General features: G+C 35.1%; 2 protein-coding genes across 3 annotated transcripts; one reads left to right on the top strand and one right to left on the bottom strand.

The window, feature by feature from the left end:
- The first annotated feature begins 2,199 nt into the window (after window positions 1-2,199).
- LOC143612694 (uncharacterized) lies at window positions 2,200-7,745 on the top strand. 2 transcript variants are annotated; one of them, XR_013149983.1, is made up of 10 exons: window positions 2,200-2,989; window positions 3,369-3,458; window positions 3,600-3,839; window positions 4,112-4,327; window positions 4,412-4,585; window positions 4,664-4,958; window positions 6,206-6,384; window positions 6,469-6,846; window positions 7,421-7,470; window positions 7,670-7,745. XR_013149983.1 is itself a non-coding variant. In XM_077086615.1 (8 exons), exons 1-8 carry the CDS (start codon window positions 2,627-2,629, stop codon window positions 6,751-6,753), a joined length of 1,842 nt encoding a protein of 613 aa, XP_076942730.1. In that variant the 5' UTR covers window positions 2,200-2,626; the 3' UTR covers window positions 6,754-6,983. The 2 variants fall into 2 exon arrangements, 1 of the variants encoding a protein (XP_076942730.1); XM_077086615.1 differs by lacking the exons at window positions 7,421-7,470; window positions 7,670-7,745 and having other exon boundaries at window positions 6,469-6,983.
- A 6,222-nt stretch (window positions 7,746-13,967) lies between these two features.
- Window positions 13,968-15,794, bottom strand: LOC143612693 (hypersensitive-induced response protein 4-like). Its single transcript, XM_077086613.1, has 5 exons — window positions 15,563-15,794; window positions 14,819-14,939; window positions 14,647-14,738; window positions 14,467-14,563; window positions 13,968-14,382 (listed from the first exon to the last, which is right to left on the bottom strand). Exons 1-5 carry the CDS (start codon window positions 15,755-15,757, stop codon window positions 14,018-14,020), a joined length of 870 nt encoding a protein of 289 aa, XP_076942728.1. The 5' UTR covers window positions 15,758-15,794; the 3' UTR covers window positions 13,968-14,017.
- Between the last annotated feature and the right edge of the window lie 414 nt (window positions 15,795-16,208).

The raw sequence follows: 16,208 nt of genomic DNA, 5'->3' as shown, positions 1-16,208 counted from the left end.
TCTCACTCCCAAACCCTAATCCTAACCTTCTTCTCCTCTCCAACTCCTCCTCCACTCCTCCACCTCCACCGCTGTCGGCCTCTACCCCTCCACCCACCTCCGGTGTCGCCCTCCACCCCCACTTTCTTCTCGTCACCCCTCTCCTTACCTGCGGCGCCGCCCTCCACTCCCAACTCCAGCGAAGATTCGGGCGAACCCAGATGGGGATTCGGGTTGCTGATCGATTAATGGAGTTGGGCGTTAAAGATCCATCGACGTATATACTTTTATGTAACACGTATCCAAGTGTGTTTATGTGGGAAAATGTGGCAAAAGTTATGAAATTGATGGCTGCTGGTTATGTGAAGAAGGAACCGAGTTACATTTGTGTTTATTTAGGGAAAGAAAGTGAGGTCTTTTGTGCAGGTGAAACAGGTCACCGGATGAATGTTAATAAGTTTGATTACCATTAGTTTGTTTGGTTCGGTTTGTTTATGAATAATTTGTTTATATTGGTTTTGTTAAGAATTTTAATAGGTTTGATTACCATTAGTTTGTTCGGTTCGGGTTGTTTAAAAATTTCTGTTTAATTTTATAAGTCTGCAGACGTTAAAAACAAACAATCTTTTTCTTACAGACTGCAGAGGTTTGATCCACCTCTTCTGCTACAGATGCTTGCCGATGTGGTCCGCAGACTGCACACGTTTTACCTCTTAAAAAACAAACTGCACCTTATAGTCGTAAGGAAGGGTATTCCTCATCCAAAGACCGAAGTTTGTTACAACTTGTTTCCATCTCTCTCTCAAGAACCCTAACCCTAGGCACTCTCTTTCTCTCGACCAATCAATCAATCGATCGAATTGGATCATGCCTCCTCTAAAATCTGTCAGGCGCAAACCATCCTCATCCAAAAACGCCGTTGAGTCTCATGAATTACCGAAAACTGAAACGGATGATTTGAAGACAGTTGAATCCGGTGATATTTCGATGGCGAAGGTGGAAACGAAGATTGAAGACGAAGGTGTTGTGGTTGAAGAAGTGGAGACGAAGAAGCTAATTGAACAGGATTTGAAGGAAACAACCGAGGATGAAGAAGAAGAAGACGAACCAGAGGAAGAACAACAACAACAAGATGATGATGAATTGGAAAATAATAACAATGCAGGTACGGGATTTCTCACTCACTATGAATCTATCTGAATTTATATAACTCTAATTCATACTTATATATTCATCAATCAACTTTGGATTTTTATTTTTTTATTACTTGTTCAATTTCAAACACCATTGCAATATCATCTTCTACATAATTACGGCTATTAACCTTCACAAGGAGGAGGATTTCTCATAGTAGACAGACACTATTGCCTTATCGGATATTTCCTCTTCTCACATCACAATCCTTTTCTCTCTTTCCTTTACTCTTAAATCTAACAAATTTTATTTCATATGATCAAAGTTCGATATATAATGTTGATATGTAGTGGCGATATATCGGTTATCGCTTCCCAAGCAAAGTATCGGTCACAATATCAGCACCGATAAATTCAGTGATATTTACCGATATTTCACCGATATGTGGCTTTCCAAAGTCCAGTACCCATTACTATTAACCCTAAACTCACCGATACACGATCTTGACGAACAGTTGGAAGCCTTGGTTGATGTGGACTCTCAGGAAGATTTCATGGCTTACCATTAGATCATGTTTCAAATATAAAATATTTGAAACTTTTGGGCTTTGACTTTTTATTTTACTATTAATATTTAATATTAGATAACTTTAGTGATGTATGTTATACACATCTAATATAGACATTCCAGATGATATATAACTTACTGATATCCCACCGCGATAGCTAATGTCTCAAATATCGGTCCTTGACCGATATTTGATTTTTTTTACCACATTAACTGCATAGATTTTGGATTATGACATGGAAACTTAACATAGATAACTTATCCTTCAAAGAGACAAAATCTTATATCATGAAAGAAAAAACTTGACCATGAGATGATGAGGCACTTGGTTAGATTTCGCTTTCTTCAGTACAAGTTGAGACCAGGGTTCTCTTTATTACTCTTTAACATTTCTTTATAAGTATTAAGGAATCACAAGTTGTCAAGGGCCGACAAGTAAGTATATAGCACTTTATCTTGCTTGATATCATTTGTCAGCTCACTTCAATCAAGCTCCTAACCATCAACTGATGAGTAAGTAGAACCGTATCTTGTGAGTTATCATTTTCCAGCTCATGCCCTTTAAATGAGCTTAATATGATGAGTTTATGTGATTGTTGCTCTGCAATATATTCATGAACTTATGGAATCTTGTAAGAACATGCATACACACCTTTGAAGGATAATTTGATTTATTTCTTAACATTTCTTTGTGTTTTCTTTTCGTAATCTTTGTGGGCATTCTGATTAATGATACCACTATTGTTGGCGCTTGGCAATAAGGTCTTCTTACCATATTGCAGAAATAACTTCTGCTCAAGAAGAAACGACTGCTGTCCAAGTTGTTGACTTCAAACAACCTAGTGATGATAACACTGGTGTTCAAGATTCGGACATCAGCAAATCACTTTGCAAGACCGATGATTCTCTTGTAGTCAACAATGGGGACACAAATGATACTACAGCAATGGTCTCCATTCAAGATGATTCCATGGTGAACTTGGATGATGATGTAAGTGATGATGATGATGATATCGAGGAAGATGATGAAGATAATGAAGGTGATGAAGATCAAGATCCCTCTCTTATTGTTCAGGATTCTTCTCCTGACAATAAGAAAGAGAAGGGCATGGAAATCTATGTTGGAAAACTGGACAAGAATGCAGTTGAAGAGGATCTTGTTAATGTATTCCAACAGTTTGGGGAACTGAAATCAACTAGAATAGTGAGGAAACCAAACTCAAATAAGAGCAAAGGTTTTGGATTCGTTAGGTTTGCATCTGCCGATCAAGCCAACCGTGCTCTTTCTGAGTTAAAAGATGGAGTTGAGGTATGGCTACTAACGAGTCGAGCCTAGCTCGCTCACCTTAACATAAGCTCGAGCCTGATTCAATAGCCTTTATGATGCAGGCCTGAGCTCGACTCGAGAGCTTTAATAGCTCAAAATTAGTAATAAGAAACCATGCTCAATTAAGCAAGCTCACTCAATAAAAGTTTGACATGTTTACAAATCTAACTATGTATATGATAGTACTTAGTTACTTACATACTACATAGTGCTCGAAAGTCGAGCGCACTTAAAATTAACTACATATAAGTTTTGAGCTCATTTTTAGTACTCGAGATCAAGACTGAGCTCGGGTTTAGACAAACTCGGGTTGGGTTTGCTCAATAACTCTATAAATGCTCAAATATTTTCCCAATATCAGGTGAGGGGCAAGCGTGTAGTGATATCCGCAAGCCAGGACAACGACACTCTCCATTTGGGAAATATATGCAAAACATGGAACAAAGAGCAAGTAAGTGTGCATGTGTGTGTGTGTCAGGACCTATCTGTGCATTCTTTTTACCTTTTTTTACTTTTTTGATCATTTGAGAATGGATATTTTGGGTATAAATTATTGACTGCTAATATTCCATGTTTATGTCTCCTTTATAAGGTGTTACAACAATTGAAAGAATATGGAATCGAACATATTGAAATGCTCCGTCTTCCAGAAGATCCCAAGATGGAAGGGAAAAATAAGGGTTTTGCTTTTTTGGAGTTCAGCACACATTCTGATGCGGTAGAAGCGTTTAAACGTCTTAAAAAACCTGATGTGGTTTTTGGTCGTGATATAAGTGCTAAAGTTGAGTTTGCAGAAACACCTAAGCCTTCAGCGGCTGAAGATTTGCTACAGGTAAGAGACTGTTAGTTATAGTTTTTTTATTGTATTATTTTTGTTTGGGTTGATTGGGTATTATGGTAACAAGTTATTTATTGACATATAAGCTGACATGTCATCATGTCGAATGTTGATTACATTGGATTTACTATTTTAAAACGTTGATGGTTTTTTGTTGAAAAAGGTTGGTCATTTAAAATAGATTTTGGACTAAATTGGGTGACATTTATTTCACAGTTATTTTTCGTCTTGAGTATAGTGCTGATCATTAAAATTTCATGTTTTAGGTCAATGTGGTACACTTGGAAGGACTCACTGAAGATTGGACCGAAGAGAAGGTTAAGGACATTTGTAAAACTTATGGTGAAATTCTTAAAATAAATGTGCGTCCAAAGTCACGTAATAAACGCAAAGATTTTGGGTTTGTCACTTTTAATTCTCCTGAAAGTGCTCAAGCATGTGTGGAAGGGATCAATAATACTGCTATTGGAGTAGAAACCAAGGTATATTAATACATATACATACATATATATACAGTAGTTATCTTTGTGAAATATTATCATCCTGGTTATTTTTTGTTGTCTCAGATTAAAGCCAGCATTGCAAAGCCTCAACAAAAAGGTGGCATTCATGGCGGATTCAAAGTTGAGAAGCAAAGTGAAAATTCTAATAAAAAATCACAACCTAAATCATCAAAGATGAAAGGTGTTGTGAACACCCAACAAACTAAAATAAACAAAAAACGTCCCTTAAAAAATAAGGTTAGTTGAAAAGTGTGAAATTATGTTTTTTTTCTGTTTTGGTAATAATTTAAAAAATATTTACTTGTTAAACCTCAGCAAAAGGGATCAACTAAGAAAGATGGTGGAAATTCTAAAGTTGCTGAGTCATCAAAGATGAAAGGTGATAATGGCTCCCAACATGCTAACAGAAAAAGAAAAGCATCCTTTGAGCAGAAGTCGAATGCTCGTGATCTCAGTACTCCAAAGAAACCCAGAAATGGCGGTCAAGGTCCAAATAGTCAATCCGTCACTAAAGCAGGAAGTAACAAAAGAAAGGTCCCCGGGAATGAAGCCCGTGAAGACAGGGGTAACAGAAACGCGCAAGGCAGAAAGCCCTTCAAGAAACAGAAAGGTATTTATCCAAAAATATATACCTAAATGAACACGAACAGGCCATGTTTATGTTCGTTCGTTAAAGAAAATGAGAATGCTCATTTTTGTTTATGGTCATTTGCTAACAGTATAAACAAACAGTTAATGAATGTAAATATTACTCAGCTAAAACCATCTAAAAGTAATGTGAACAACAATGTGTTTGGGCCTTAAAAGTTATGAAAACTAGATTAGATTGTAATGGGCCTAAAACATTTAAATAAAATACATTAATGAATGTAGTTGGCGGGAAAATTCGGATCCCCAATATTATCATAAACAAATAAAATTAGGGTTTCTTCATTCATTCGATTCGATAGAAAGAAACTGGAATCAGTTATCGATTGATCAAAATTGATTGATGGAATCAGTTATTGCCCTGCTGGCGGTGCACGCATATAATGTATATATGTGTGAACTCTCGGGTGGGCAAAAGTAAAATTGCAATAATTTTGACGTTATTTTACTAATCTCGTGAAAATAACGTTAAAAGTGGGGGAATGTTATTCAGGCATCATGTGGTGGCGTTGATAGCCGAAAGACAAGGGCACATGCACCAATCAGCCGGTGTCCCGATGATTGAGTGCTATGTGCCTTATGTCCAAGGCTCGATGCAAAACTACTATCGAGCCGGGGGTTTCATCGGAAGCAGCCTCTCTATCCCTATGGGGTAGAGGTAAGGTTGTGTACATCTTACCCTCCTCAGACCCTACCATAGCATTGCTATTGGTGGGATATACTGAGTACGATGATGATGATGATGATGATGATGATGACATTAATGAATGTAGTTATGTAAACAAACATAAACTAAGAACATAAATTAAAGAACATTCACAAACATAAATGAAGAACAAGGCATGTGTTCATTTTCGTTCGTATAACTAAACAAACACAAACTTTTTATTCATGTTCGTTTGTTTATTAAATAATTGAGCATAAACGAACTTCCCGCCGAATGGTTCATGAACGTTCGGTTCGTTTACAGCTTATTTACTTTGAACTTCTTTTTGTCCAAAAATTTTATGGTTTGCGTTGTTAATTAGTGTGACAAATATGATTACAAACACTATATTTCAGTAGTAATCTAAAAGTTTCATTAAATTGATTCATGATGTTTTATGCTTAAGAATTTGTTTTGGGAGACTTTTGACCAGCTTGACCCATTACAAGTGAACGGGTCAAAGTTTCCATGTATATATTTGACCCGTACCCATTGACTTTTAGGCAATATGCATGGAAGGGAAAGAGATAATTACAGGAAACCAAAAGGTGATACATACCCGAGAAGAGGACCTGCTGATTACAGAAATTCAACTAGATATACAGATCCATATGCACCAAAATATGCTGCATCTGCATCGAATGCTTATCATGTGGACTCTGATAGGCACTACAAGGAGATGGTAAAATGGCCGCTCCTTTAATTTTTTTTCCAATATTATTTCAATTAATCATTTTTTATTGATTGTTAATATAAATGGTGTTAGGAACCACATGCTGGATACATTGAACCTGCTGCGTATTCAAGATATGCTCAACCTGTAGTGCGAACTCATGGCCAACATCAGACTGTGTACCATAGTCAAAGCCAAAGTCTAGTTTATCCTAGATATTTAGATCGGCCTGTTGTGACTCAGCCTCATAGGGGTTACACTGAGGCTCAACCTTATAGAGATTACCGGCCATCTGCGGTTGTACAGGTTGCTCGCGGTCCTTATGATTCTGGGCATGCGAGGTTCGATTTCATACTTTTGTTTGTGTTTATAGTTTGATGTTTATATTGAACTATTTTATTAATAATAATTTTAATATGTGTAGAGTTCGACATGATGACAGAGGGCCTGGTGGTCTTACTTATGCTGGAGGTAATTATTTACATATTTACTTAAAACAAGTTAAAGGCCCCCCGCTTTGCAACGACTCAAACTTGATTCGTGAAAGAGTCCTAATGCCTACACCGGTTACCTCGCCGGAAACCCAAAATGTTCCAAGTTGAAAGTTTAAAACGTTTCAACTGGTCTTGTAAACTTTGATGGCCAAAGCTTAAAGTTTTAAACTTCCCAACTTGCCTTTACTGTATATATATAATATTTTTGAGTATCAGATGTATTATTATTATTATTATTAATATTATTATTGTTATTATTATTATTCTGAAAATATCTAAGCTGGGCAAAAGTAACATTACCTAATTACCCTTTATAAAATTTAATATGAGATACTCTTATCTCCTGTTTTCACAAGATCAGATGTATCTCCCCCCCCCTTTCCTTTTTACAAGAATGTTTATTTCCGGGGGGGGGGGGGGGGTAGTTTTGTCTAATGATATCTTAAATAATAATAATCTGGTTATTTGATTACGATTATTCATAATTACATTATCACCTTTCAAACTGGCTAATGTATTACTAAAACTCTAAATATATCTCAAACTTTCAGGTCCACCTCATCCAGCTTCTCAAGTTCCAGATCATACAAGCTATTACCAGGTTCCTTTCTTTCTCTCTCACACACACACACACACGCAGAGAGAGAGAGAGAGAGATATGTTGCATAAAAAACTTGAAATACTTAAAACCATGGAATAAAATACGTACCACATTATCACTAAAGACATTTTGACAATGCCAAATATAGCCGTTTCGTATTTTACCAATTACTACCTCTCAAGTCTAGTAGTTTGTGCAGGCTGGTGGAAGCTATAGTGGAGCTTACGGTAGCCGTGGGGGATACTACTAAGCAAATAAAGCTGTTAAAATGCACATGAATGAATAAAGACCCGTGTGTTTTTAAATTATGTACTACTGGTGTTTGATTCGTGAGGAGGCTTTTGTTGGTAAACTATGAATTGTTTCTTGAATTATCATGATGCTAAGTAGGTTTAAAGTGATTATCTTCTGTATGTGCGTGCATGTGCATGTGATGAACAAAGAGAACTAGGAAGAAATCACTCTTGGTTTCTAAATTGTCTCAAATCGTTCATCGGAGGTTTCTAACAATTACAAAGCCATAGAAGCGTCTTCCGGTATTGAAATTCTTCATTTGTAGAGATGGTGGGTGCATAACACACAAGAAGTTTGGAGTTTTTGGATTCTATGATGGCTAATGGTGTAATGTATTCCTATCATCAAATATGAATATGATGATTAATAGTTATTTGAATCCATTGGGCATTGGTCCATTATGCTAAATTCTTAGGGGTAGCTGTGACATCAATATTTCCATAAAAATAAAAGCATAATATCTAATGCATGAAATTCATTAGAACATACACACATAGATGTTAGTATGCGAAGTATTTAAGAGTTGGGTGTTGGTGTTATTGATAAGTTTGGCCTAGTCTTAACCGATGATGGTTTTACATAAAATAATATATTAATCATCAAGTAGTTGATATGATGAGATTTAACTAAAATAATGATTAAATATGTTTAATGTTTTTTAAGGAATAAAAGCGATACATTTTTAATGACATTGGTGTTTTATGTCAAAATTAAACTTAAAATGGTGTATTGACTGGTCTAATTGGCAATGGTTGGTTTTAAACAATCATCACTTGTACACAATTTAATATGGTTGTGTATAACTGGAAGTGATCACATGTGACTTTTGCATGATTTGCATTTTAACGGGTCAAAGGTGATGTTAATATGTAGTTTAGTTGATGCTTATGTATTTTCATCGTCATCGTACTCAGTATATCCCATCAATAGCAAAGTTATGGTAGGGTCTGAGGACGGTAAGATGTAGACAGCCTTACCTCTACCCTTTAGTAATAGAGAGGCTGCTTCCGGTGAGACCGTCGACTCGATAGTAGATTGCATCAAGCCTTGGACATAAGGCACATAACACTCAACCATCGGGACACCGCCGATTGATGCATGTACCCTTGTCTTTTAGCTATCAACGCCACCACATGATGCCGGACTAACCTTCCGCCACTTTTAACGTTATTTTCATGAGATTAGTAAAATAACGTCAAAATTAGTGCATTTTCACTTTTGCCCACCCGAGGGTTCACACATATATACAGTGGCGAAGCTTGAGCAATGTCATAGGGGTGATCGAAATCACAGACCAAAAAATTTTTGGGTCTGTACTTTCGGTTCGGGTTGGATCGGGTCAGGTCAAACAATATAAAGTCTAATTATTTAATTTTTCTTCATTCAATAAAAGGACTATTCTTACAATCATGGTTGTAGAAATTTTAGGCGTTAGTTGGGTGATGGGTACCGACTATGAATTAATCGAATCATATTTTTTATGTATATTTCTATATATATATATATAAAGTTGAATTTATACCTTTTATACATAAAATTAGAAGTTTAAAATTTGCCTAAACTTATTTTAAATAACTAACAAAGCTAGAGGGGTTAGATGTAAATAAACATGTTTCTTTACCTACTTTCTTCAACCTTCAATATTCAGTGACGTAAACGGCTAACAACGTAAACTCCGTTTATCACAAAGAGCCCTACGGCACAAACTCTAGCCCCAAATCAAGTTCACTTTTGATCCGAAATGAGGTAAGAACTCATTCCACTTGACTGATTTGGTATAATTTTGACCAATTGTCATCCAAATCTAGATCTATTTTTGACCGATTATTTTCCGATTGTGAAAAAAAAAATCGAAAGTTGGAATTTTATTAAAAAAATAAAGAACAGGGGTGACCAATAGCTTTACACGGAGGTGACCGGACTCAATACCTATAAAATTTTTGGACGAAATCATGAAAATTTGCCTTGCCAAGCGAAAAAACGGGGGTGACCGGGGCCACCCGGGTCCCTCTTGTGCTGCGCCCCTGCATGTATACATTATATGCACGCACCGCAAGTAGGGTGCGCTTATGTATTTTAATAGGGAGAAATAAGTTGGGTAAGGACAAAGTTAATTAGTTCAATGGATGATTTAATTGAGATTTGAGAATATGTCATTTTGGTTGACACCTAGAGATTCAACTTAGCTCGGAGATAAAAGTGCATTAGAAAAGCTTTAAATGCGAATCATACACGTTCCTAAACCCGCATGTTTATACAAATTGTCTATAAGGATGCATGTGAAAACAATATGGCCATATTATTAGTTGTATGCATTATATAATAAATACTTATTTGCTTATGGTGAAGCATAACTTGATATAATAATATTTAGGCCTGTAAACGAACCGAATGTTCGGTGAACTGTTCGTGAACCGTTCGGCTGGATGTTCGTTTATGTTCGTTTATTTAATAAACGAACTAACATGAACACAAAATTTGTGTTCGTTTAACTAAATGAACGAACATGAACAAATGTTCCGTTCGTTCATTTATGTTCATGAACGTTCGTTTATGTATTAATAGAAAATAATTAAATATTATCTGGATATGTCATCCGCTTAAAGGTTTTATATTTGTTAATTTATGTTCATTTATGTGTTGTCAGATTTAAGTTTGTTTATGTTTGTTTGTGTTCATTCACATTGGTTCATATATGTTTATTTATGTTCGTTTATCTTTGTTTAGTTACGTTTGTTTAGTTTTTAAACAAACGAACACAAATGTCCATTTTTAAATAAACACACATAAACATAAATTTTTTCCGATTAATTATAAAGTTAAATGAACGAACACGAATATGCCCTTGTTCGTGTTCATTCGATTCATTTATGGGCTTTCAATATTTACATTGATGAATACATCGGTCTTATTCTCTAGCCTCTACCGATTTTATTTGTGTTCGTTTGTGTTCGTGAACACATTAATTTTCTTAATGAACAAACACGAACATAAAATCTCGTTCGGTAAGTGTTTGTGAACCGTTCGTGAACACAATATTTTCTTAACGAATGAACATGAACAAGGCATTGTTCGTGTTCGATCGGTTCGTTTACAGCCCTAATAATATTAATAACGTAGCTATGAGATGAACATTGATGATTGAAGGATAAATGGTGCCCCGAGATTCATGAATCTCACAAGGATGTGTAATCTTGACTTACAAACATGAGAATACATAAACATTGTTGAAGACGCTAAATCTTAAAAGGGTGAAACGGATAATGCTGACCCGTCAATGGTTTTTCTAAAAATTCTATTATGATTATATGCATTTAATTTTTGTTATATATGAGATATATAGTTTTTTTTAGTAATTTTTAATAAATATTTTGTGACCGGATTGGGCTACACCCATAGAACATAGAAGTAGCCATACGCGAGGTCTAAACTGACTTTTATATGTACTATAATGTTATACGTCCTTCATACGCCTAAAAGTGCATTTTCTCTAGTTATAATGTCATACATCTACTAAAGTATGCATGTCAGGTTGAAGTTTTTCGCGTGAATTTAAATTGTATCTTGCTTGGGTTTTAGAGGGTGACACAAGCCATGGCACGTTCAAATGGATTGGGCAATGTATCTTAGACAAATCCGTTTTTCCGTATTTTACTTAGCAATATATATTTTCGTGTTATTATGTATATATTTGCTCAACTTACATTTGGTTTGTAATAATATGATGTGATCATGTGAATTGCACGTATGGTTTGTAATTAAGATAAATTTTTTCGATATACTTTCGAACTCATATATTGAAAACGTTAAGTCAGGGACCATTTTCAAGATATTTGATAGTTACATTTTTAATATGGCCCCGACGTTAAATATTGTTGATATATTTAGTTTTTTTATATAGTTATGTATGTATATGCTTTGTGACGTTTCTATTGCATTCGTCTAGAGTTAAAACAAATATACAGTGTAACGTTACCTGCTATATTATTTATGTAATTTACTTCTTACGTATATGCATAAATATCATTAATAAATATATTATTTCTTAAAAGTGTAAGAAAGGCTGAAACTTCAACTCACAAACCGAAAAATATATTAAATGATCTTTGACATAGTGGTATCAGTGAGTAATAAGGTTTTGTAGGCCGGTTATAGTTCAAATTCCTTTGAGTGGTAAAAAGATCGTTTTCAATTTAATTATTTTACTTCTAAATTTAAAGTTTTTATAATATGAGTTAATGGCCATTTTCGTCCATGTGGTTTGCTACTTTCGCCACTTCAGTCCAAAATTTGTATTTTTGTCAATTTAGTTCTCATAGTTTTAAATAATAGCCAGTTACGTCCTATCCGTCTAACGGCATCCAGCTATGCCGTTAGTTTAAGGGTATTTTTGTCTTTCTCCTTTTTATTTTGAGTTATTGGTCATTTTCGTCCCTGTGGTTTGATACTTTTGCCAATTCAGTCCAAAGTTTGAAATTTGTTAATTTAAGTCAGTTTTTTTTCTATAACCCTAGAGAGCGTTATCCAAGCCCAAAACAAGTCTGCATTTAATCTGTCGACAACAGTAATCATACCCCCTCCTCTCGTATTTAGTTTCTAGACAGTTCCTAAACTCTCCCCCATGGTGGAATTCAATGGTAAAGTGGTCAAAGCAATTCCGTGAAACCGAATTGTACGGAAAAAACTAAAAATCGTTTCTTTGATGAATGCATAATATTTAGGGTTTAGAGATTAACATATCATAACGAAATCTGGGTCGTAATCAACTATTATACATTAATCAACAAAACAATTTTTAGTTTTTTCTGTATAATTCGGTTTCAGGGAATTACCTTGACCACTTTACCATTGAATTCCACCATGGAGAAGATTTTAGGAAATGTCTAAAAACTAAATATAGGGGGGGTATGATTACTGTTGTCAACAGAGTAAATGCATACCAGTATTTGAGGTTGCTCGATGGTTTTGGGCTTGAATTATGCTCTTCAAGGTTATAATAAAAAAACATAAAAAATAAAAAAAAACTGAATTAAACTGAACATTAAATTGACAAATTTTTAAACTTTGGACTGAATTGGCAAAGATATCAAACCACAGGGACTAAAATGATCATTAACTCAAAATTAAAAGGAGAAAGACAAAAATACCCTTAAACTAACGGCATAGCTGGATGCCGTTAGACGGATGGGACGTAATTGGCTAATATTTAAAACTATGAGGACTAAATTGACAAAATTAAAAATTTTGGACTGAAGTGGCGAAAGTAGCAAACTACAGGGACGAAAATGACCATTAACTCTATAATATTTTGATTCATAAAATGCTTAATCATACGTGTAAAAATTCATTCATTTGATAATGTTAGATATTTTAGTGTAATTGGATTGACTTGTTGACCAATATAAATCATGATACACATTAAACAAGTCAGGAGGTGCGTAGTACACGTTTGTTTTAGTTTATTACGATGTTAGGGACGTATCCCCTAACTAACTGGGGTTTTGAGGAGGCAGTGCCCCCTTGGCGGCGACCCGCAGACAGCGCCCATGGTCCAGGTGACAATGGATTTTATGATATATTTAAAATACAAAATGGTAACCGCCAAAGGCATTTACCAAACCCTAAACTGCATGTCCATTCATTATGTCGACCTCATTCTGTGGTTCATATAATTCACTCGCACATTCATACTAACTCTTGATTACATACTGAGTTTTATCTGATTGAGATATTTAAGAGAACCACCAAATAGTTTTAATCTGAAATAGTTTTAATCTGAAAATTGTAGATCTTAAAAAAAAATCTAAGTTTCTTATTCCCGAAATTCCCCAACAGATAATAAATCAATCCACTAATTTTTCAAAATTTAAAATTTGCACAAAACATATATTCCCAATGTTAACTTGACCTTTTAGCCTGAACTGCCTTGCAGACCTTAATCCTTATTGCTACAGAGTATACAAATAGAAAATATAACACCAAATTTTGGCCAATAAAGAACTCCCATAATCTATTAAAACTTTGAAAAAACTAAACCATATCTTATACACATCAATTGCACTTTTATATCAGAATCAATAAGGACTGAAGTACTGAACATAATACCAACAAGACAGAGTGAACATTTATAAAGCAAACCATGACAAATAACCTCAACCTCATATTTTAGTTTTTCTTTATTCTGAACATATATATATATATATATATAAAAAACAAACAAGATCCGTTATACGACAATTGCAAACCCGCAAAGCTAGTCACTGGCACCCGCTCTCGCTTCCATGAGCCCGTTCCGAATCTGATCACCAATATCTCTAACATGGCCCGGCCCGTGTGGTATAAAGACAGTTGTATTGTTTGATGAATTCCCAAGATCTTTAATAGTATCAAAATACTGTGTAATCATAATAAGATCCATCACTTCCTTTGCAGATGCACCTTCAACTTTATGTGAAAAGTTTAATATGTTTTCTCTTAATCCATCTGTTATTGCTTGCCTCTGTCTTGCAACACCCACCCCACCTAAATACTTAGCTTCAGCCTCGGCTTCCGCTTTCTTAACTTGAAGTATCTTATCAGCCTCACCCTTGTATACACTAGCAAGTTGAAGCCTTTGTGCTGCAGATATTATTATTTTCACTCATTAAACATTTAATACACAAAAAAGATTAATGCACAAATTAGGTAAGAACAAATAAGTACCTGCATTGATTTCATTCATTGCTCTACGCACAGAGGGGTCAGGTATAATGTCCACCATTAGAATGTGCTCTATCGTGTATCCATATTCTCCCATCACCTGATATAATAGGGACAAAATTGTAATTTCATATGGTTCTAAACCATGAATATATTGTTAATACAATATAGCAAGTAATATACCTTCTCAAGTTCCTCCAATACAGTTTTTGCAACTTCATCTTTCTGTTCAAAGAGTTGATCCAAGGTCATTCTTGGAACTTGTGCTCGTACAACTAAAATGAAAGTTATTGTTTGAAAGAATAAGATTTTTATTACAGATTTGACAATTTTGGACAAAAATTGTGATATTTACCATCAAAAACATAAGCTTGAATTTGCTCAGCAGGGTTCTGCAACTCGTAGAATGCATCATCAGCACTTTGCTTGATTACTCGGTACTGAATTGAAGAAATTATTTGCACAAATACATTGTCCTGCAGATGAAGAAATGTTAAATAATGTGAATGTTTTAAGTATCTAGACTAAAAGCACAAGTTATGATTTTATTATTGTCACTTAATCCTAAAAATTTCATTTAATTTGTAGATTTCAAGAAATGAAACTTTAAGTTCATTGTGATCATATACTGTATCTTCAACCTTTGTTGAAGATTCAATGAACATGATAATGAAAAAAAGATCATGAAATATGATACTTTAATTAATGGTGTATATCGGTGCAAACACGCGGATCCACTCGAGATAAGGTCGATAAAAAACTCAAAACGAGCTAATCCGGAGCCTCAAACAAAGCTAGTTTAGTTATCGAACCCAACGCTCGTCGAGCCTTAACAAGCCTTGTGTTTTAGTCTTTTGGACTTGTATGTATAAATTTCACACTTCACAGCTGAGCATTGGCTCGTTTAAATAGAATAAATATGACTATAAAGGCGTATAACTTAACTATTGAAGTATAAAAAGCCCTAACTGACAATCAACAGTTTAAATTCATACGATGAGCATGATCGCTACAGCTAGCGGTCTAGGGTTTAACGATCCATACGAATTGATTGATTATCAAACCCTAATAATAACAAATCCTAAGAATGAATAAGAACCTTGGTTTTGGTTTCGATTTTGACTTCAAGAGATTGGATCCTGGTGGAGAGAACACCGGCTAGGTACTGACCGGCGCAAGGGTTGAACCAATTGAGACCTGGCTGAGCCAGTTTCTCGAACCGACCCCATTTTTCTACGACCCCGACGCTAGCTTGATCGATGCAACCCACAAACACACACGCTGCGTTACCCATAATCTGAATTTGTTTTTGTTTTTGTTTTGTTTTGTTTGTGGGTGTATGTATGTATATAATAAATAAATAAATAAATATATATATAAATACTTGATCGATGTATGTCTGAATTGCAACTTGTTTGTTTTGTGTATGTAAAAGATGTGTGAAGATATTGGCGTCAATCAACTTACACGGCCCAAGGGATCCAAACGAGCCGAACCGTTCACGAGCTACTCAAGATCTAGTTGATACAATGCTTGAAATTAGTCAATTCAAAGCCTTAAAAAGAGCTCATTAGTTATCGATGAACCTACTTTAAAACGCCAGTTTATAACCCACCAAAAAAACTAATTTGACCAAAATCAGTTTGAACCCGCCCCAACCCGTCAATTTGTAATTAGTTCGTCGTCGCATTCTCTAAAACTGGTTTGGACACAATGTGGTGCGAAAAAATATGTCAAAAAACCGA

This window comes from Bidens hawaiensis, unplaced genomic scaffold (assembly GCF_021521415.1).
Source record: "Bidens hawaiensis isolate Kalapana, Puna unplaced genomic scaffold, B.hawaiensis_p1.1 tig00035270_1, whole genome shotgun sequence".
Lineage (NCBI taxonomy): Eukaryota > Viridiplantae > Streptophyta > Magnoliopsida > Asterales > Asteraceae > Bidens > Bidens hawaiensis.
This window is presented reverse-complemented; position numbering and strand designations above follow the sequence as displayed.

What these genes read in the sequence shown, in the direction of transcription:
- LOC143612694 (XM_077086615.1), top strand. Translation starts at nt 2,627, where the DNA reads ATGGTCTCCATTCAAGATGATTCCATGGTGAACTTGGATGATGATGTA. An exon ending in CTATTGGAGTAGAAACCAAG is followed by an intron (nt 4,328 to 4,411) that starts GTATATTAATAC and finishes TTGTTGTCTCAG; the next exon opens with ATTAAAGCCAGCATTGCAAA. An exon ending in ATAGGCACTACAAGGAGATG is followed by an intron (nt 6,385 to 6,468) that starts GTAAAATGGCCG and finishes AAATGGTGTTAG; the next exon opens with GAACCACATGCTGGATACAT.
- LOC143612693 (XM_077086613.1), bottom strand. Translation starts at nt 15,757, where the DNA reads ATGGGTAACGCAGCGTGTGTGTTTGTGGGTTGCATCGATCAAGCTAGC. An exon ending in AAATCGAAACCAAAACCAAG is followed by an intron (nt 14,940 to 15,562) that starts GTTCTTATTCAT and finishes CTTCATCTGCAG; the next exon opens with GACAATGTATTTGTGCAAAT. An exon ending in TCAAGCTTATGTTTTTGATG is followed by an intron (nt 14,739 to 14,818) that starts GTAAATATCACA and finishes CTTTCATTTTAG; the next exon opens with TTGTACGAGCACAAGTTCCA.